This window comes from Hemiscyllium ocellatum, chromosome 43 (assembly GCF_020745735.1).
Source record: "Hemiscyllium ocellatum isolate sHemOce1 chromosome 43, sHemOce1.pat.X.cur, whole genome shotgun sequence".
NCBI classification, from domain to species: domain Eukaryota; kingdom Metazoa; phylum Chordata; class Chondrichthyes; order Orectolobiformes; family Hemiscylliidae; genus Hemiscyllium; species Hemiscyllium ocellatum.
This window is the reverse complement of record NC_083443.1, coordinates 30,245,847-30,267,870: the sequence shown is the minus strand read 5'-3', so window position 1 is coordinate 30,267,870 and position 22,024 is coordinate 30,245,847. Positions and strand designations below refer to the sequence as shown.

Genomic DNA, 22,024 nt, shown 5'->3' with positions numbered 1-22,024 from the left:
TGCAGTGTACCGGGCTAATGGTAAAATTCTTGGCAGTGTAGGTGAACGGAGAGATCTTGGTGTCCAGGTGCATAAATCCCTGAAAGTTGCCACCCAGGTTGATAGGGTTGTTAAGAAGGCATATGGTGTGTTGGCGTTTATTGGTAGGGGGATTGAGTTTTGGAGCCATGAGGTCATGTTTCAGCTCCACAAGACACTGGTAAGGCCACACCTGGAGTATTGCGTACTGTTCTGGTCACCGCATTATAGTGAGGACGTGGAAGCTTTGGAAAGGGTTCAGAGGAGTTTTGCCAGGATTTTGCCTGGTATAGAGGGACGGTATTAAGAGGAAAGGCTAAGGGACATGAGGCTGTTGTTGTTGGAGAGAAGAAAATTGACAGGTGAATTGATTGAGACATATAAGATAATCAGAAGTTAGATAGAGTGGACAGTGAGAGCCTTTTTCCTCGGATGCTGAAGGCTAACACGAGGGGACATAGCTTTAAATTGAGGGGTGATAGATTTAGGACAGATATCAGGGGTAGTTTCTTTATTCAGAGAGGAGTAAGGGCGTGGAGCAGCCTGTCTGCAACAACAGTAGACTTGGCAACCCTTAAGGGCATTTAAATGCGCATTGGACATACACATGGATAATAATGGAACGGTGCAGGTAGATGGGCATCAGATTAGTATGGCAGGTCAGAGCAACATCGAGGGCTGAAGGGCCTGTACTGCACTGTAACGTTCTATGTTCTGTGTTCAGTGCCACAGAGTTTGCTTAAATGTGAAAACACAGAGGGTGGTGCATCTATGGAATGAACCAGCAAAGGAAGTGGTAGAGGTGGGGACAATTACAGCATTTAAAAGACAGTTGGGCTGCTATATGAATAGGAAAGATTTAGAGAGATAGGGGCCAAAATCAGGCAAATGGGACTAGTTTATTTTGGAAAACCTGTTCTGCATGAACGAGTTGGGCTGAAGTGTCTATCTCCCTGCTGCATGACTCTCTGTTGGAGGGCTTATGCCCGAAACGTCGAATTTCCTGTTCCTTGGATGCTGCCTGACCTGCTGCACTTTTCCAGCAACACATTTTCATCTCTGTTGGAGCAGGCAGCTTTTTTATATTTCTGAACTGCAGATCCTTTTCCATGAGACACATAGTCTGGAGAGTGAGCTTGGAACAAATTGCTCATCGATGCTTCAGCAAAGCCAGCTCAGTCAGTATGTTGCCATTAATTAGCCCAAACTCAGAAGCTATTTCTTCACCGCACACTCAACGTGGCCATGACTCAGTGGCTGGCTGTTCAGATGTTTAAATAAACAGAATGAAATGTACGTGCTTGGCCAAGGGCGCAGAAGAAGAGAATAGCTATGCCTCTCAGATTTTCATTCCTTTCATCTCGTGCAGAGAAGCAGCTGAGGCTGGATCTGGGAAAGAAACACACGGGCCCTGAGCGGAGTGTGTCAGGCCGTAAGTGTACTGCACTTCAGGAGCCTCACCACCCACCCAGACACTGTACTCCGAGGAAATGCACCACCGTAATTCCGATTTGGAGGAGCCGGTGTCGGACTGGGGTGGTCAAAGTTAAAAATCACACAACACCACGTTATAGTCCAACAGGTTTATTTGAAATCACTAGCTTTCGGAGTGCTGCTCCCTCATTAGGTGGTTGATGAAGAAGCAGCGCTTTGAAAGCTAATGATTCTAAATAAACCTGTTGGACTATAACCTGGTGTTGTGAGATTTTTTTAACCATAATTCCTGTGTGTCTCAGCACTATGCAAGTAAGGTAGCCTGCACCTACTCCCTTGGATTCAAGGATGAAAGTCACTTGCAGACAAACAAAAGATGCATTACTCTAAGATCTCGGGCATATAGGTTTCACTGTCTTTCAGTGTGTCTGTCTCTCAATCTGACTCTACCCCTACACCTCAGTGATTGTATCTCTCTCGCTCTTATTGATCAGTGCATTGTTGGTTGAAGCTGCTGCAATGGATTTAAGAGAGGCTGATGTTCCAGTGTTTTACTGAATGAGTGCTGCACTGCCAGAGTGATTGTCACTACCGGAGAGGTATAAAAGACCATGTGAAGAGTGGACAGCTCCTGGCCGTCTGCCCAATCTTCTTCACTGAACAAACACGACCAAAACATATTAATTGGCCATTCATCTTTGTTAGTTGGAACGTAGCTGCCCAATGGGTGGCACGCTGGCTCACTGGTTAACACTGCTACCTCAAAGCACTAGGGACCCAGGTTCAATTCCAGCCTCGGGTGACTCTGTGTGGAGATTGTGCATTTTCCCCATGGGATTGCTCCAGTTTCCTCCCACAGTCCAGAGATATGCAGGTAAAAACAATGACTGCAGATGCTGGAAACCAGAGTCCAGATTAGAGTGGTGCTGGAAAAGCACAGCAGTTCAGGCAGCATCCGAGGAGCAGGAAAATCGACGTTTCGGGCAAAAGCCCTTCATCAGGAATGCAGCTACCGGAGATATGCAGGTTAAGTGAATTGGCCATGCTAAATTGCCCATAGTGTTCAGGGATGTGTAGGTTAGGTGCATTGTTAGGGGAAATGGGTCTGCGTGGGTTACTCTTCGAAGGGTTGGTGTGGACTGGTTGTGCTGAAGGGCCTGTTCCCACACAGCAGGAATTCTAATTTAATAACTTTGGTTTACTTAACAATGTTAGCTGCAGGTAATTTTCTTTTGTGAAGCTCTTTGACAACACATGAGAATCATTGTATCATAGACCCCCCAATAGTCAGAGGGAAATTGAGAAACAAACTTGTAAGGAGATCTCAGCTATCTGTAAGAATAATAGGGTAGTTATGGTAGGGGATTTTAACTTTCCAAACATCGACTGGGACTGCCATAATGTTAAAGGTTTCGGTGGAGAGGAATTTCTTAAGTTTGTACAAGACAATTTTCTGATTCAGTATGTGGATGAACCTACTAGAGAAGGTGCAAAACTTGACCTACCCTTCGGAAGTAAGGCAGGGCAGGTGACTGAGGTGTCAGTGGGGGAGCACTTTGGGGCCAGCGACCATAATTCTATTCGTTTTAAAATAGTGATGGAAAAGGATAGACCAGATCTAAAAGTTGAAGTTCTAAATTTGAGAAAGGTATTAGGCAAGAACTTTCGAAAGCTGATTGGAGGCAGATGGTCACAGGTAAAGGGACGGCTGGAAAATGGGAAGCCTTCAGAAATGAGATAGGAAGAATCCAGAGAAAGTATATTCCTGTCAGGGTGAAAGGAAAGGCTGGTAGGTATAGGGAATGCTGGATGACTAAAGAAATTGAGGGGTTGGTTAAGAAAAAGAAGGAAGAATATGTCAGGTATAGACAGGATAGATCGAGTGAATCCTTAGAAGAGTATAAAAAAAGTAGGAGTATACTTAAGAGGGAAATCGGGAGAGCAAAAAAGGGGACATGAGATAGCTTTGGCAAATAGAATTAAGGCGAATCCAAAGGGTTTTGACAAATATATTAAGGACAAAAGGGTAACTATGGAGAGAATAGGGCCCCTCAAAGATCAGCAAGGCAGCCTTTGTGTGGAGCCACAGAAATAGGGGGAGATACTAAATGAATATTTTGTATTAGTATTTACTGTGGAACAGGATATGGAAGATACAGACTGTAGCGAAATAGATGGTGACATCTTGCAATATGTCCAGATTACAGAGGAGGAAGTGCTGGATGTCTTGAAACGGCTGAAGGTGGATAAATCCCCAGGACTTGATCAGGTGTACCCGAGAACTCTGTGGGAAGCTAGATAAATGATTGCTGGGCCTCTTGCTGAGATATTTGTATCATCAATAGTGACAGGTGAGGTGCCGGAAGACTGGAGGTTGGCAAACATGGTACCACTGTTTAAGAAGGGCAGTAAAGACAAGCCAGGGAACTACAGACCGGTGAGCCTGACCTCAGTGGTGGGCAAGTTGTTGGAGGGAATCCTGAGGGACAGGATGTACATGTATTTGGAAAGGCAAGGACTGATTAGGGATAGTCAACATGGCTTTGTGAGTGGGAAATCATGTCTCATAAACTTGATTGAGTTTTTTGAAGAAGTAACAAAGAGGATTGATGAGGGCAGAGCAGTAGATGTGATCTATATGGACTTCAGTAAAGCGTTCGACAAGGTTCCCCATGGGAGACTGATTAGCAAGGTTAGATCTCATGGAATACAGGGAGAACTAGCCATTTGGATACAGATCAGGCTCAGAATTAGAAGACAGAGGGTGGTGGTGGAGGGTTGTTTTTCAGACTGGAGGCCTGTGACCAGTGGAGTGCCACAAGGATCGGTGCTGGGTCCCCTACTTTTTGTCATTTATATAAATGATTTGGATGCGAGCACAAGAGGTACAGTTAGTAAGTTTGCAGATGACACCAAAATTGGAGGTGTAGTGGACAGCGAAGTGGGTTACCTCAGATTATAACATGATCTTGACCAGATAGGCCAATGGGCTGAGAAGTGGCAGATGGAGTTTAATTCAGATAAATGCGAGGTGCTGCATTTTGGGAAAACAAATCTTAGCAGGACTTGTAACTTAATGGTAAGGTCCTAGGGAGTGTTGCTGAACAAGGAGACCTTGGAGTGCAGGTTCATAGCTCCTTGAAAGTGGAGTCCCATGTAGATAGGCTGGTGAAGAAGGCGTTTGGTATGATTTCCTTTATTGGTCAGAGTATTGAGTACAGGAGTTGGGGGGTCATGTTGCGGCTGCACAGGACATTGGTTTGGCCACTGTTGGAATATTGCGTACAATTCTGGTCTCCTTCCTATCGGAAAGATGTTGTGAAACTTGAAAGGGTTCAGAAAAGATTTACAAGGATGTTGCCAGGGTTGGAGAATCTGAGCTACAGGGAGAGGTTGAACAGGATGGGGCTGTTTTCCCTGGAGCATTGGAGGCTGAGGGCCTGACCTTATAGAGGTTTACAAAATTATGAGGGGCATAGATAGGATAAATAGACAAAATCTTTTCCCTGGGGTCGGGGAGTCCAGAACTAGAGGGTATACGTTTATGATGAGAGAGGAAAGATATAAAAGAGACATAAGGGGCAATTTTTCACACAGAGGGTGGTACGTGTATGGAATGAGCTGCCAGAGGATGTGGTGGAGGCTGGTACAATTGCAACATTTAAGAGGCATTTGGATGGGTATATGAATAAGATGGGTTTGGAGGGATATGGGCCGGGTGCTGGCAGGTGGGACTAGATTGGGTTGGGATATCTGGTCGGCATGGACGGGTTGGACTGAAGGGTCTGTTTCCATGCTGTACATCTCTATGACTCTATGACTAAGAATAGATGAACTGTAACATCAGATGAAGTGTGTTGTGCCTTTTCACAGAGGAAATGTGAGAATAGCAAAGTATTAATTTCATTACTACTTGATCTGTTAGGATTGTGTATAAATGTATAGTTCCTTCAAAAACATTCATACTCTATGACTCTCTAAGTGGTGGAGGCAGTTACAATTACATTTAATAGGCATCTGGATGGGAATATGAATAGGAAGGTGGGGCAGGGATATGGGCCAAGTGCTGGCAAATGGGACTAGATTAGGTTAGGGTATCGGGTCAGTATGGACGAGTTGGACCAAAGAGTCTGCTTCCATGCTGTAGAGCTCGAAGACTCTGACAATGTAGCATTATTTGTAACTTGATGAGGAACGTGTCAAGAAAGGTACTGTGGAATGAAACCAAGGGAACAAAGGCGACGATCAAATTATAGAACTGTTTTTACAGTTTGCAGAGGAGATGGAACACCCTTTGCTATAAGACAGTTTATTGTTCCGTTGGGATTAGTCTATTGAGTAAATGCACAGCCCTAAATAATCTCTCACGGATGTGTATGCGCAAGTGATGCAGCATGACCAAGCTGCTTTTCTCAGTCCTGGTAAACGGAGAGTAAATAGTGAGTTGAAAGTGGTCAGTGCTGGTTTGGCTGAAACAGAACACGTTCACACTGTCAGACCACGTACTAGTTAGGAGCAGGAAGAGGCTCTTCAGCTCAATATGATCGTGGCCGATTTGTATATGACCTCAGCACCACATTCTTGACCATCCCCAAAAATCATAGACTCCCTGTCAGTCAAGAATCCATCTACGTCTGCCTTGAAACTATTCAGTGACACCACCACCCCCACAATTTCCCACCCCCCCTACCAATAACTGGTGACCCTCTGACAGAAATAAATCCCCTTCACCTCCACCTTCATTGTGAATGGTGGTTTCATATGTTAGTGGAGGATGAGATTTCATTTTTGTGTGTACCCGAGTCCAGTGAAAAGTGCCCCGAGTCGCCACCCTCCAGCACTATCTTAGAATGCAGTAGTTTGAATTAAAAACAAAAAATGAAATTAAAAGATCAGAAACAAAAGGAAATGAAAATGTCCACTTCACCCTCACTAATGTTGTAGCTGTCAGGAGTCTTGAGCCTGGCTCACCAACGCTATCGAGCTTCTCTCGAAACTGCTCCAACATCAGATGTAAAACTCAACTTTGACAGAAGTATCGGATGGAGGATGAATTGCCAAAAGGACTGCAGCCGCTGTAAATCAGAAACCAAACCAGAAATTGCTGGAAAAACTCAGCAGGCACGGCAGCATCTGTGAGAAAAATCAGAGTTAACATTTCAGGTCCGTCTGAGGAAGCGTCACTCGGCGTTCACTCTGATTCCTCTCCACAGATGCTGCCAGACCTGCTGTGCTTTTCCAGAATGGAGGATTGATGGGCTGTTTGGTATTTACCAGATGGTTTAGAACTGCTCTCAAGCCCTCCTGCTCCACCAACCAGTCTACTCTTCTGTTCCTGAGAAATGTTCCTTCCCATCCCCACCATCCCATGAACTTCTTCGTTCTCTGCCCTGATGTTGCCAGGCCCTCTGACTTGATCCATCATTGCTCTGTTTTTCTTCCTGGTTTGAAACACTCTTTCCTGGTCACTATTTTCTCATTATTCCCAGCATTTTCTATCTTAGTTTCGGCAAAGTACAAGTATTGGGAGGAGCTTGTGATTTGAAGGAGGCTGAGGGGTGACCGTATAGAGGTTATAAAATCATGAGGGGCATGATAGGATAAATAGACAAGGTCTTTTCACTGGGGTGGGGGAGACCATAGGTTTTGGGTGAGAGGGGAAATATTTAAAAGGGATCTAATGGACAACTTTTATACACTGAAGATGGTGCATGTATGGGACGAGCTGCCAGAGGAAGTTGTGGAGGCTGGTACAATTACAATATTTAAAAGGCATCTGGATGGGTACATGAATAGGAAGGTTTTAGAGGGATATGGGGCCAAATGCTGGCAAATGGAACTAGATTAATAGTGTCATGATGAAGGACTTTTGCCTGAAACGTCGATTTTCCTGCTCCTCAGATGCTGCCTGACCGGCTGTGCTTTTCCAGCACCACTCTAATCTAGACTCTGATTTCCAGCATCTGCAGTCCTCACTTTTGCTTAGATTAGTTCGGAGATGTTACCAGATGGGGTGCCATGGGATTGACCCCTCAGAAAACTCTGCTTATTTTCCTCTCATCTAGATATTGGGCAGAGACGTGTAGGGAGTGAGTACTTCAATGTCGTACTGAGAGAGTGCTACACTACTGGAGGTGTTCTTCAAATAAACAACTCCCTCAAGAAAACATAAAACATCCCACCTTAAAAAAAAAGTTTCGGAAGATCTCATGGTATAATATCTGTGCTATTATTGGGAACAGTGTTTCCCACGTTGCAATACTGGCTACAATTTAAAAGTGGTGGATTGATTGCACAGAATTCTGGAATGGCCTGTGCTTGTGGATGTGATATAAATGTCAGTTTGTTTTTGTAGTTGATGTGTAATTAAAACACCAAGCAGTCAACGTGGTTACAGCAAAACCTGTCCAACTTTCTAACAACAATTTGTCATGTGTTAAATTATCCTTTAAGATATGAAGGCAGACTCTTCCAGCTAATTAAATCTTGTCTGCACATATTTACAATTGAAGTCTTTCATTCACTTCTTCCTTTGTTATGCAAGTGTCATTAATTCATGCATCCTTGATGTTACTTGTGCGAGGATAAATTCATGTTCAACTGAACACAGCTAAATAATTCTTTTGTCTGCAATCCTCTCATTTCACTGCAGTTAGCTTTCAACTTTACCATCGATTTTATATAATTTTTTGGCTGATGCTACTGCACTGCTTTTTTGTAAGATTTATAATCAATGTTGGGATTTTGCTTTTAAAATGTTTCAAAATATTATCTAGCAACTTTGATCAGATTATTCAAAACTCTGCTCAAATTGAAAATGTTCATCTAAAGTTTAGTTTGATCCATCACTAGCTTTGTTAACAATAATACATAGGAGCAGAAGTAGGCCATTCAGCCCATCAAGTCTCTTCCACAGTTCAGTGAGATCATAGCTAATCTGATAATCCTCAATTCTATTGTGTGGCCTTTTCCCTGTAATGCTTATTTCCCTCACTGATTAAAGTTAGCCTTGAATATGCTTCATGACCCAGCCTCAACAGCCTTCTGTGGTAAAGAATCCCATAGGTTCTCAGAGAGAAGAAATTCCTGCTCATCTCTGTGTTAAATGGGCGATGCCTTAATCTGAAATTACACCCTTTGGTCCTGGATTGACCCACAAGGGGGAAATACTTTTTCTATATCTGCTTGGTCAAGTCCGTAAGAACCTTGCATGTTTCAGTAAGGTACCCTCTCATTATTTTAAACTCCAATGATTGCCGGTCCAACCTTCTTAGCCTATTCTCATAGAAAATTCCTCCATGCACAGAATTAATCAAGTGAACCTTGTCCAGTGCTGGTGTGGCTTCCCTTAGATAAGGGACGAAACCAGTTCACGACATCCTACTCATCTGATCTCACAGATCTCTTTGTTGCTTATAAAGTGACTTCCTATTTACAGTATTCTAGGTGTGGTCTAACTAGTGTCTTTTATAGTTTTAACAAGACTTCAATATTTTTATACTTCATTTCCTTTGAAAAAAGGCTAACATTCCATTTGACTTCCCTATTACCTGTAGGCTAGCTTTTTGTGATTTATATACAAGAATCCCAAATCCCTCTGTGTTTCAGCTTTCTGCAATCTTTCTCCATATAAATAATATTCAGCTCCTCTATTCTTTCTGTCAAGGTATATAACCTCATATTGGATTCCATTGCTAGGTTCTTTTCCCAGTCATTGATCATGTCTATACTCCTTTGTAGACTTTCTGATGCCGTCCTCACAATTTGACTTCCCACCAATTTTTCTGCCATTCACAAACATGGCCGTAGTACATTCACATATGTCATCTAATGATCCACATTTATAAACATATAATGTAAATAATTGTCACGCCAGCACTGATCTGTGTGGCACTCTACTGATTGCAGGTTGTCATCCTGAAAATGCCCCCTTTATTCTCAACTCTCTATCTCCCCCAAGTCCCTCCTCCCTACCTTTTATCTTAGCCTGCTGGACACACTTTCCTCATTCCTGAAGAAGGGCTCGTGCCTGAAACTTCGACTCTCCTGCTCCTTGGATGCTGCCTGACCTGCTGCGCTTTTCCAGCAACACATTTTCAGCTCTGATCTCCAGCATCTGCAGTCCTCACTTTTTCCTTAGTTTTCCAATACCCTATCCATGCTATGAGAGCATACACATTAATCTGTCTTCTGTGCTCATTTTTCTGATGAAAGTATTTTGTTGCCAGTGTATCTGTATCATTGTTTTCACTAATGTATAAATACAGGAATGTAGAAACATTGTAAATAGGAATAGGTCATTCTGCCTATGGTCCTGTACCATCAGTCAATATGATCATAATTGAACTTGCAACCTCAGGGTCCCACTCCCGCCCTCTCCTCATCCGCCTTGCTCCCTTTATCCAAAAGAGCCACATCCAGCTCTCTCGTGAATATATCTAATGAACTGTGGGAGAGAATTCCACAGGTTCACAGGTTCTCTGAGTGAAGAAATTCTTCCTCATCTCAGTCCTGAATAGCCTACCCCTTCTTCTTAGACTCTGAACTTCCCTGACATCGGGAGTATTCTTCCCACATCTAACCTGTCCAATCTTCCATTTTATATCTGGGTTTTATATGTGTTCCTGGAGTCCAGAACTAGAGGTCATAGGTTTAGGGTGAGAAGGGAAAGATATAAAAGAGACCTAAGGGGCAACTTTTTCACACAAAGGGTGGTACCTGTATGGAATGAGCTGCCAAAGGAAGTGGTGGAGGCTGGTACGATTACAACATTTAAGAAGCATTTGGATGGGTATATGAATAGGAAGGGTTTGGAGGGATATGGGCCAGGTGCTGGCAGGTGGGACTAGATTGGGTTGGGATATCTGGTCAGCAAGGACAGGTTGGACTGAAGGGTCTGTTTCCATGCTGTACATCTCTATGACAAGCCCAGTCAATCCAGTCTTTTATAATATGTCTGTCCTGCCATCCTGGGAATCAGTCTGATGGACCCTTGCTGGACTCACTCATTAGCAGAATGGACTTCCCCTGGCAGCTTTGTGCTTTTATTTGTGCTGATCACTGGAAATCTTAAACAAAAGCCTCATGTGCTTAAAAGATACATTGTCTGTAAAGAGCAAAGAGGGGACAGCCCGTCAGTCATTGCAAACCTGAAATGAACTTGTCCAATCAAATACTATTGGACTCTACGTTGTGTATAGTGTGCTTCATGAATTAATTCACTTAGGTTCTGTCAGACAGACTGCAATCCTTCTCTCCAGAGGAAGGAAATTGTGAAATGATAAATTTGGAGTTTAAATTTATGAAGGGGTTTGACAGGGTAGGCCTTGGGAAAATGTTCAGCTTGTGTAGAGACTAGCACTACAATGATTGTGCCGATGTGAATTCAGAAGTCCCTCAGTGGTGAGCATGTGAATTTCACTGCCATGGGAAATAACTGAGCTGGACTGAAGCGATGTGTTCATGAGGAAACTGGATAAATAGATGAGGGAGAAAGTAATGGAGGGATATGCTGATAGAGTGAGAAGGTTGGGTGGAGGCTTACAGGACAAGCCTGACATTAGGGGTAAAGCAGGCGGTTCTGAATGGCCTGTTTCTGTGCTGTAAATATCTCAAAGTCTTCATGATTTAACTCCAAAACAAGGGTATATTTGAGTAAGTAATGTTCTCTTCCATTGTCAATCACTGAAATTAGCGTCCTGCTTATTGTGAATTGTGGCTTGAAATGGAGGCAAACAAAATGACCATGAAACAAACAATTAGCATGAAAATGTTATTCTTCTATTCTTACATTAACATAGAAGAAAAATATTATTATTTATGAGAAGCTACATGAGACCAAAATTGTCCCAAGCTTCATTGGGATTTTCTCTGTTTGTGAGTACCATAACCTTAACATTGCTCAGTGGATTGGAAAGTGTTTCTGTAATTAATCAAAGTGTTTCATTCATGCCTCGTAATGTTACAGCACAAAACACAGCTTCACTTAGTGGTTCTCAAGAGAGGAAGCTGAGTGTTTATGGAATAGAGAGATGACTGCTCCCCCGCAGAGTTTCACCTGGAATATGTTTATCTGACAACAAGCAAGCATCAGGTGTCAGGGACAGGTATTATTTGAATATCTGGAGAACGATCAGCATTCAGCACTTAATTCACATTCTGGTCTGCCATATCTGTAGCCCAGGCTTACCTGGACGGGAAGTGAGTAAAATCAGAGCTGAAAATGTGTTGCTGGAAAAGCGCAGCAGGTCAGGCAGCATCCAAGGAGCAGGAGAATCGACGTTTCGGGCATGAGCCCTTTCCTGAAGAAGGGTTCATGCCCGAAACGTGATTCTCCTGCTCCTTGGATGCTGCCTGACCTGCTGCACTTTTCCAGCAACACATTTTCAGCTCTGATCTCCAGCATCTGTAGTCCTCACTTTCTCCTCCGAGTAAAATCAGTTTTGTTTCAATTGTGCCCTTCATAAACTAATTCATCAAATATGACACAGATGATGTTGATCAAATGGTGGAAGATATAACAACAATGGCAAGGAACACCCATTGCAGGGCTTTATTGTTCAATGGTATATTAGTTTAGAAACATATTGATAGATATTGACCCTGGGTGATTATGTAATGGGGGATAGCAAAACAATTCATTGTGCATCTCTTCCCATAGACACCCAGTGAAATAAAATTGGGAAAAAAAATATATGTAAAGCAGACTGTGTCAAAGGTCTAATCCAAAGGACAAAATCAGGCATCTCTCATTCCCAGCAGAGAGTCTCAACTGGGAGCCAGAGCTCAAATCTAATTGGCAGACCTCACTCGCTCGGCCTTTTGGCCTTTACTGGGAATGTGCGTGCATTCACATTGACTCTCCTTCACCCCAGCACTAACACTGAGGATTTCTGTGCTGACTTGTGAGGGAGAAGCAGGGATTTAACAACAAAGAGTTGAGAAAGAAGACTATTTTATGGGATTTATGGATCTCTGACTCAAAGCAACATAATGATGACAGCAGTGCTCTGCTGCTTTTCTCTCCTCATGCATATAAACTCTCCGATGATCCGAGCCTGGCAGCTCTGAGAAATGTGCTTTAAAGTGTCAGTAACATTTCCAAATGTCGATGATTAGAACCTTCTGCCCTGTTATTCTCCTGATACTCAGCTTCTCTTGGAAGGTCACAGGATTAATGGCTGCGTTTCACGTAACTCTTATCAATGATCAAATTCACTTTGCTGCTTCAACTTTGTGAGAGAAAACAATTTGCACCGTCATTTAAAATTGCTCAAGGTGCCTTTTTGTAGTCTTGTCGGCTGAGATTATATGTTTTCATTTTTATTTCCTCCGCAGGTTCGGCTTTCGGTGATGCTGAATTATTTCAATTTAAGCTGCAAGGCAGAACATACCTGAAAGATAGCCACTAAATACTTTTCTTCATTGTCATTCATCTCTGAAATCTTACCCTTTAATTGTCATCCCAGACACCCACCCCAGCACACTTCAACTTTCTAGGCAAAAGTGAGGACTGCAGATGCTAGAAACCAGAGTTTAGATCAGAGTGGTGCTGGAAAGGCACAGCAGGTCAGGCAGCATCCAAGGAGCAGGAAAATCAACGTTTTGGGCAAAAGCCCTTCATCAGGAATGCTATTCCTGATCTAAACACTTCAACTTTCTCACTAATGCACTCCCCTGTACATATATCTGCAAATCCTCTGCAAAGCCTATCTCTTTGACTGTGGTATCAGCTACCTCCTTGTTCTTCAGTTGTTCAGGAGCTTTGCTAGCTGGGCTGGCAGTTATTGCCCATCCCTAGTTGCCTCTGGAGAAGGCAGTGGTGAGGTACCTTCCTAAACCTCTGCAGTCCATTTAGTGCAGGGACATCCTCTCAAGTCTGGACACTTCTGAGCTCAATTCTCTGCTTTAGAAGTGCCTTGAAACACCTTAAGGGCATTGGAGGCATGCAAATTGTTGCTGGATTTGTCCAATTGTAACATGACCGCATCCCATCTTCTGCATCTCAAAGGACTAACTGAATGGTTTCCTCTCCTTTCACCACTAATGATTTAGTTTAGTTGTAACAAAATCCCAGTTTTGTTTTAGTGATAGGCGGACATCCAATGGATTAACAACCAGGTGGTCTGTTTGGCACTGTCTACTCCTGGGATGATGGTTGAGTGGTTTGAGGCATGTGGAAGTGTGGGCCATGTATTAACGTCCAGCGACTTTCCCTGACTACCTTCCATCACTGTTTGATGATCTTGTGGTGTTTTTATTTTGATCCTTTCTTTGATCAGAGAGTTTGAGTGGTTCGGCAGAGTAAACCGGGGCTTCCCAAACTCTTCCACTGTGAATCCCAACCCGCTGAAAGAAAAAAAACATTTTGTCATCTCTGTTTTAAATGGGCAGACACTTATATTTAAACTCTGACCCCTAGTTCTAGATTTTCCTACAAGAGGAAACATCCTTTCAACATCCATCCATAAGTAAACTAGATATGTTTTATTAATGATCTGGAGGAGCTGGTGTTGGACTGGGGTGGACTGGGGTTAAAAATCACACAACACGAGGTTATAGTCCAACGGGTTTATTTGGAGGCACCAGCTTTCAAAGTGCTGCTCCTTCATCAGCTGGTTGTGAAACAGGATCATAAGACACAGAATTTATAGCAAAAGATTACAGAGTCATGCAGCTGAAATGATATATTGAGCAAACTTAGATTAAGTCATTTATCTTTTAGAATGGGTTTGCTCATTTTGGATCTTTAATATAAGGTTTGCACGTTCTCCCCATGTGTCTGCACGAGTTTCCTCCGGGTGCACCGGTTTCCTCCCACAGTCCAAAGCTGTGCAGGTTAAGTGAATTGGCCATGCTAAATTGCCCATAGTGTTAGTTAGAGGTGCATTAGTCAGAGGGAAAAGGGTCTGGGTGAGTTACTCGTCAGAGGGTCGGTGTGGACTGGTTGGGCCGAAGGGCCTGTTTCCACATTGTAGGGAATCTAATCTCAAATCCCAGAACTTCTTCTAAGTCACATTTTCAAGATAACTCCCGGTTTTCTAACAACAGGTGCCTTTAACCCATCGCACTCACACACATAGTTTACCAAGCTTACACACATGCAAACATACACTCTCTCAAATGCACTCACACCCATACTCACACACTCACAGGCACACACACACTCTGACTCTCCTGCATGTGCACACATATAAGTTTATCGGATGAATTTGTACTTGCAGATACATTCCATTTTGCTCAAAAATGCATAACCTACAGTCAACCCATGTAATATTCTATAAATCCCACTTCAGAAATAGAACCAGTCTAACTCAAGATTGGGACAGAGACAGACTTTAACCTCACACCTTTAATACATTGTCTAAACTGAGATGGCACCTTTTGTTAGAATACCTGGAGTTATCTTGAAAATGTGACTTAAAAGAAGTTCTGGGATTTACATATTAAAGATCCAAAACAAGCAAACTCATTCTAAAAGATGATAGACTTAATCTAAGTTTGTTCAATATATAATTTCAGCTGCATGACTCTGTAATCATTTGCTATAAATTCTGTGTCTTATGATCCTGCTTCACAACCAGCTGATGAACGAGCAGCAGCGATCTGAAAGCTAATGCTGTTGATAGACCTGTTGATGAAGCGTTGATTTTCCTGCTCCTCGGATGCTGCCTGAACTGCTGTGCTTTTCCAGCACCACTCTAGTGTAGAATCTGTTGGATCATAACCTGGTGTTGTGTGATTTTTAACTGTGTTTTATTAACTATTGGTAGTCACATGGTTACCATTGATCTACCTTTTTTTATTTCTAGCTTTTATTAATTGAATCCAGATTTTTCACCATCTGCTATGGTGGGATTTGAACCTAGATTGCAACATTCTCCTGGGTCTCTGGGATTTCTAGACTTGATAAAGTGTGGAGCTGGAAAAAGCACAGCAGGTCAAGCAGCATCAAACAGAACTGATGAAAGGTCCCAACCTTGAAACATCGACTTTCCTGCTCCTCTGACACTGCCTGACCTACTTTCCAGTGCCACACTTTAACGACTCTGACTTTCCAGCATCTGTGGTCCTTGTTATCTCTGGATTTCTAGTCCTGTGATATTATCACATTCCACATCCTCCCCCATGCATCCACTGATGAGAGCTGCCTTCAGTAATTAATATGTATCTTCAAATGTTTATCAATTCTATTCTTTTTACTGATACTTTGAGAATTCTTGATACTGGTTATCACTACCATCATTCCTGATGAAGGGCTTATGCTCGAAACGTCGAATTCTCTATTCCTGAGATGCTGCCTGGCCTGCTGTGCTTTGACCAGCAACACATTTTCAGCTATCACTACCATATACAGTGCTACAAATCAGAGTCATTGAGGACTCTATTTATGTAATTCATATGTTATAAATTCAACAAGGTCAGTTGTACCGGTAACATTGGCAGGTCATTTACTTAATGTCCATTTTTGTCAGTTCTGAGGAAGAGTTATACCAGACTTGAAACATTAACTGTTTCTCCACCAACACTGTCAGACCTGCTGAGTTTCCCCAGGCACTTTCTCTGCTTGGTTTCAGATTTCCAGCATCCCCCGTATTAGCCTTCATACCTTTAGGTCCCTGCCATGCTTCCTGTTGGATGCAGGAGATTTGTAATTTCTATTGAGCATTTGAAATAATATCATTTTCCCTCTGAGAAACATTATTAGACTGAAATGAGAATTTCGGATTGCATCAACCAGGACAATATTGCAAACTGTATCATTAGCTTCCCATCCACTTGCCCTCAAAAGTGGTTGCGTTTCCTTCAATCCCAAATCTCAGTGCTCAGGGTTAAATATGAAACTGGTACTGAGGATGACAGGAGCTGCTGTCAGTCTGAATGTCTCATAAAAGATGAAGGAGAATTGGGGCCTTGCAGACTGATGATAAAAGTGTAATGAGGTTGTAGATCTATAATGATGTTATAGTTCAATATTAAAGTGAAACAGTGAACATCTTTTTTGAACTGAAATCTTCCAAACAACATTGTTGTATCCTTTAGCTCATGGTTGTCTTCCAGTCTGAAGGTTACTATGGATTAAGTCGTTGGAGCACAATGTGTTTTCCCTGTGGATGCTAGCCACTATACAAATTGCAATCTGTTCGGTATTATGAAGTACGTTTCTCGAATCCTCATTACAACTGAGATCTTGCTTTTTGCTGGTGCCCGGAGCATTGTTTGCAGCAGTAGTTAACCTTTCATTACTTGTCCTCGCTGGCCTCAATGCGTCTATTTGCAAACTTGATGCTCGCTGAATCATTACATTTTTGTTGACTCTGTGAGGTCCGAGTCGTTGTGGTCCATCTGACAACGACTTGCGAAGGTTTGCGGAGGTTGAGGGAAGGGTCGATTCCACCGGAAGCTGTTTATGGAGCACCTCAGGGAGCCCAGACGTTTCCACAGTTTTAATCGGGGCTCACTGGAGTCCTCCACATGATAGGGCATGCACTCATAGGGGCCGTAGCGGGAAGCGTCCAGACCCGCAGGATGACACAAGGCAACAAAACTCACACATGTTGCCAAGAGAAGGAATATGCATATCAAGGCGATGATGATTGGCAGAGGGTCTGCCTTTTCAACTGAGGGATCAGTCCTCTGGAAAGTCTCTTGGGTTGTCAGCAGAAATTCAAGAATATTTTGAGTTACAGTTGTCCTATTCTCCGTCTCTGAATTCATTGTTCCTGTGTGTATTTGAGTTTAAGGAAGAAGAATTAGAATTAGAATTGGCTTTATTGTCACACGTACTCAAATGCGCACAGTGAGAAGTTTACAAGTTGCCACTCACAGCATTATCTTCTTTAGATTAGATTAGATTAATTACAGTGTGGAAACAGGCCCTTCGGCCCAACAAGTCCACCCTGACCCTCCAAAGCACAACCCACCCTGACCCATTCCCCTACATTTACCCCTTACCTAACACTATGGGCAATTTAGCATGGCCAATTCACCTGACCCGCACATTTTGGAGCACTCAGAGGAAACCCATGCAGACACGGGGAGAATGTGCAAACTCCGCACAGTCAGTCACCTGAGGCTGGAATTGAACCTGGGTCTCTGGCGCTGTGAGGCAGCAGTGCTAACCACTGTGCCACCCACAAGCCTCAAAGGTCGAAAGGTACCCAGGTACAGCTTTTTCATTTATAAAGTCTTAGAAAAATCTGTTAACTTTGCTTTTTTTTTGTCTTGTTCATTGAGATTCAACCAATTTAAGATCAAATTTCATTTTTCACCAAGTGGAGTACATCACCCAACTAAAATAAACAAGGAACTGCAGATGGTGGAGATCTTAAATAAAAACAGAAATTGCTGGAGAAATTCAGCAGGTCTGGCAGTGTCTGTGAGGAAAAAAAGCAGAGTTAATGTTTCCAGCCTGGTTCTGATGAAGAACACAAACTCTCTGTTTCTTTCTCCATTGATGCTGCCAGACCTGCTGAGCTTCTCCAGCAGTTACTGTTTTTGTTTCACATTACCCAACGATAAGGTGTGGGGTCATAGGGTCAACCAGCACAGACGTAGACCCTTAGGCCCAACTCGTCTCTGCCAACCAGGCATCCCATAATGCTTCAGCTGTGGTGAGTGTGGGACAATTGGTGGAACAGCTTGTTGATCCTTGCCTAGCAACAGAAGATGATCATATAGTAGGCCCTCACTTACGGTTGCAGTAGCATTCCTGACAACTAACTTTAAGTGAATCGTAGGTTCCCATAGAAATCAATGTTACGGTCAGAGTTGGGTTCCATTGGAGATTTCTAACGTGGAGAAAACGTTAGAAGTTGAAATAAGGTATTGTACCTGTGCATTCCCAGGAAAAGTCACTGTTAAAGATTCACTAATGGGATGTGGGCATTGTTGCTTGCTTCACCTGTTAGTGCCCATCCCAGACGTCATCTAATAGTCTGGGAAATGTTATTAGAATAATTAGTTGGTTGTTTTTGCCTGGTACTGAGCTGTAGATCTATGTGACTGTGTGGTTCTAATGTTTGTAATGAGTCTGGAGTCACATGCAGGCCAGGCCAGGAGAATGGAGTAGATTTCCTTCTCTAAATGGAATCAATGAAGCAGGCAGGTTGTTATGACAATAGTTACACAGTCTCCCTTTGGCTAATTTGTTAGTGAATTTGAATTTCCCTACGTGCTGACATTCAAAACTTGGCAAGTTTGGGGGTGAGGAGACAGGTAAGGTGGGTGCAGGTGGTGGGGGAGTGGTCCAAGGCCAAGAATGGAGTGGGGCAATGCCAGAGGGACGCAAAGCCCCAGGGGAAGGGGGAGGTGAAAAGGCGGGGGGGGGGGGAGGTGGGAGGGTTCCAGGCAATAATGCTTGGGGAGCATGAGAAAAAGCAACAGCATTAACCTGAATGAAAATTGATGCTGTAAATCAGAAACAAAAACACGATTTACTGGAAAAGCTCAGCAGGTCTGGCAACATCTGTGAAGAAAACTTAGAGTTAATGTTTTGGGTCCAGTGGTGAAATATTAACCTTGATTTCTCTTCACAGATGCTGCCAGATGTGCTGAACTTTTCCAGCAACCTCTGTTTTTGTTAGCATTAAACTGAAAATGCCAAGGCAACAGACTTTAATCATGACCAATGTTAAAACAAAATAAATTTTAGCTTGGATACTTAAAAGAAGGATTTCCTGTATAGACATGGTATCACAAAATTAGATGAGATGAGAAAGCTTGTTCTGCCCACATGATGTTAACCCTGCTAAATTCCCATTGCAGACTTCTTAAAAATTACATATTCACTGGACACAATCTCAGTTGAACATCTCCTGTGTAGGACCTCTGCCAGGAATACTTATCAGTGCTGACCTGTCCCTTGAATCTAGGGATGAGGTTCAAACCTGTGAATTTCCAACCAGCTGAGGCAGAATGACCCGGTTGGAATGCATGGTGTGAGATCTGTTTTAATCAGTGCATCTTGTTGGAAAAATGACCTGCACAAGATATTGGGTTTCGAATTACGTGAACCGCGGCTCAGTTTGCTGACTCGTATATAGCCTTATCTTTCAATTATTTTGACTAATTTATTAAAATTAGATTTCACCAACCGCAATGATGTGATTTGAACTTACATCCTAAAACTGGGCTTCCAGATTAGAGCACTTGGTGACTTTACCACTCTGCCACCATCTCCTCCCATCACATTTGAGTTGAACTTCTTCCTAAGAATGTTCTTTTGCACAAGACATTTATACCTTGTGTTCTGACTTGAACAAAATAGCTCAAAGCAGAATCCTGTTCCTTGGATGCTGCCTGACCTGCTGCGCTTTTCCAGCAACACATTTTCAGCTCTGATCTCCAGCATCTGCAGACCTCACTTTCTCCTCAAAGCAGGAAGAGAAAATATGATTATCTTCACCTTACCACAATGTGTTGACTCTTTTACTCTAATACCTAATGGCTTGAGCTAATACCTTGAGCTTGTAACGTAAGCACATGAATTATGAAACTGAAGGAATCCCTGTTATCCTTTTTCACAGATTAAAGCACAAAGACTATCACATTGCAAACCACTTGACATTGGTCCATGTTTTACAATTAATACGTATGGTCAATCACTTTAGATCTTCCTGAAGGTAAATTGCTTCAGACCCATTTGGCACTTGCAGCTTAAGTAATGGAAGGGGAAAAAAATAAAAGCCAATTTGCATTTATTCATCCATATAAATCTTTGTGACCTCCATCTTGAGCAAGTAGTTGATTTTACTTTGGATTGAAAATTTGAGCATATTCTTCCCTCGTCCTAGCACCTTTGACAGCATCCTTTTGCTTCTGTATGGGATGTGGATGTTGCTGGCAAGGCTGCTGTATGTTAGCCATCTCTTGTCGCTCTTGAACTGATTCAGCTCCAATTCAGAGAGCAGTTCAGATTCACCACAGGTTTGAACCTCATCCCTAGATTCAAGCACTAGATCAGCACTGATAAGTATTCCTGGCAGAGGTCCTACACAGGAGATGTTCAACTGAGATTGTGTCCAGTGAATATGTAATTTTTAAGAAGTCTACAATGGGAATTTAGCAGGGTTAACATCATGTGGGCAGAACAAGCTTTCTCATCTCATCCAATTTTGTGATACCACGTCTATACAGGAAATCCTTCTTTTAAGTATCCAAGCTAAAATTTATTTTGTTTTAACATTGGTATCTGGAGTCACTCGTAGGCCAGACCGAGTGAGGATGGCAGATTTCTCTCCCTGATGGACATGAGTGAACCAGATGGATCTCAGGTCAGCTGTGGAGTAAGCAGCTATGCACACAACCGACATCGCACTTGAGCTTCTCATCTCCAGAGATCATGCATGGTCAGACCAGGATATCATTAATAGTTGCCATGCAAGTCATGTTTCATGTCTTCTTGATTGAATTGACCTTGATTGGAAAGGGATCAGAAATGGTTGCATGCATTGGGACACACATGAGTCCCACTGGAGGAGAGGCAGACGAGAGCCATAGGTGGGGCAGTGGGAGTAGTGTAAGGCGGCTGAAGGTTTATGGGGGAAGGGGAAGAAAATGGACATGAGGTGTGTCAGATTAGCAACAACAGAGGTCTTTTGGTGTGTGGAAAATTAGTTGACATGTGGCCGTAATGAAATGAAGGTGAGGATTGACTGTTCGTCCTTAGTGAGGGAGGGGTCTGGAGAATGGGAATCCATGATCCTGTTGAGAGACAGAGTAGGCTCAAGGGGCTAAACAATAAGGGAGTCCAAAACGAGAGGGCATGGTTTAAGGTGAGAAGGAAAAGATTTAAAAGGAACATGCGGGGCAACTTCTTCACACAGAGGGTGGTGCATGTATAAAAAGAATTACCAGAAGTGGTGGAGGCTGGTACAATTGCAACATTTAAAAGATAATTGGACAGGTACATGAATAGGAAAGGTTTAAAAGGGTCTGGGCCAAATGGGACTAGTTCAGTTCAAGATACTTAGTCGGCATGGACGAGTTAGACCGAAGAGTCTGTTTCTGTGCTGTAGGACTCAATGACTCCTGCAAAATTCCCGTCCTTCCAGACAGTTACCTCTCATCATTCTCAAAGTTGGCTGAGATTGAACTTTGATTAATTCATTTCATTATACAAAACATACTCTGAAACCCTTCCCTTTTTTATATCCAGTTCCTTTGTGAAATTTAACATCAAACCTGATTCCACCACTTGTTTTCCGTGACTGTTACCATGAAGGATTTTCTTTCTCAACCTCTCCCCTCACCTGAGGCATGGGGACCTTCAGGTTAAATCACCACCACTTGTTGCTCTCGAATGACTGGGTGCACAAGTCACTGGCTGTGCAAAACGTCTTCTAAACCCACCACTGGTCCTTTCCGTGGAATTACACAGTACAGAAAAGGCACTTGGGCTCATTGAGTCCTTACCAACAAAACAATTCTAAATCTACGAGTCCCACTTTCCAGCACTCGTCCCACAGCCTTGATTGATACAACATTTCAAGTGCTCATCCAAGCACTGTTTACAGATTGTGAGGTTCCTGTCTGAACGACTCTCTGAGTCAAAGAGTCATAGAGCTGTACA

General features: G+C 42.9%; 2 protein-coding genes across 3 annotated transcripts in view; one reads left to right on the top strand and one right to left on the bottom strand.

Moving 5' to 3' along the window:
• cdh23 (cadherin-related 23) overlaps positions 1-22,024 on the top strand; it is a 674,096-nt gene that overhangs the window by 354,956 nt on the left and 297,116 nt on the right. The window lies entirely within an intron of this gene.
• Positions 11,853-22,024, bottom strand: part of LOC132834935 (uncharacterized protein C10orf105-like) — a 30,953-nt gene continuing 20,781 nt past the window's right edge. Inside the window, exons 2-3 of one of the 2 annotated variants that reach the window (XR_009647261.1) lie at positions 16,061-17,174; positions 11,853-13,800 (exon numbers count right to left, since the gene is read on the bottom strand). Coding sequence is in view for 1 of the 2 variants with exons in the window: in XM_060854098.1 (XP_060710081.1) it covers positions 16,753-17,169 (417 nt within the window). In the remaining variant the exon portion in view is untranslated. Of the gene's footprint in view, positions 13,801-14,972; positions 17,175-22,024 lie in introns of those variants that run through there. The other variant, XM_060854098.1, reaches the window with a different exon arrangement.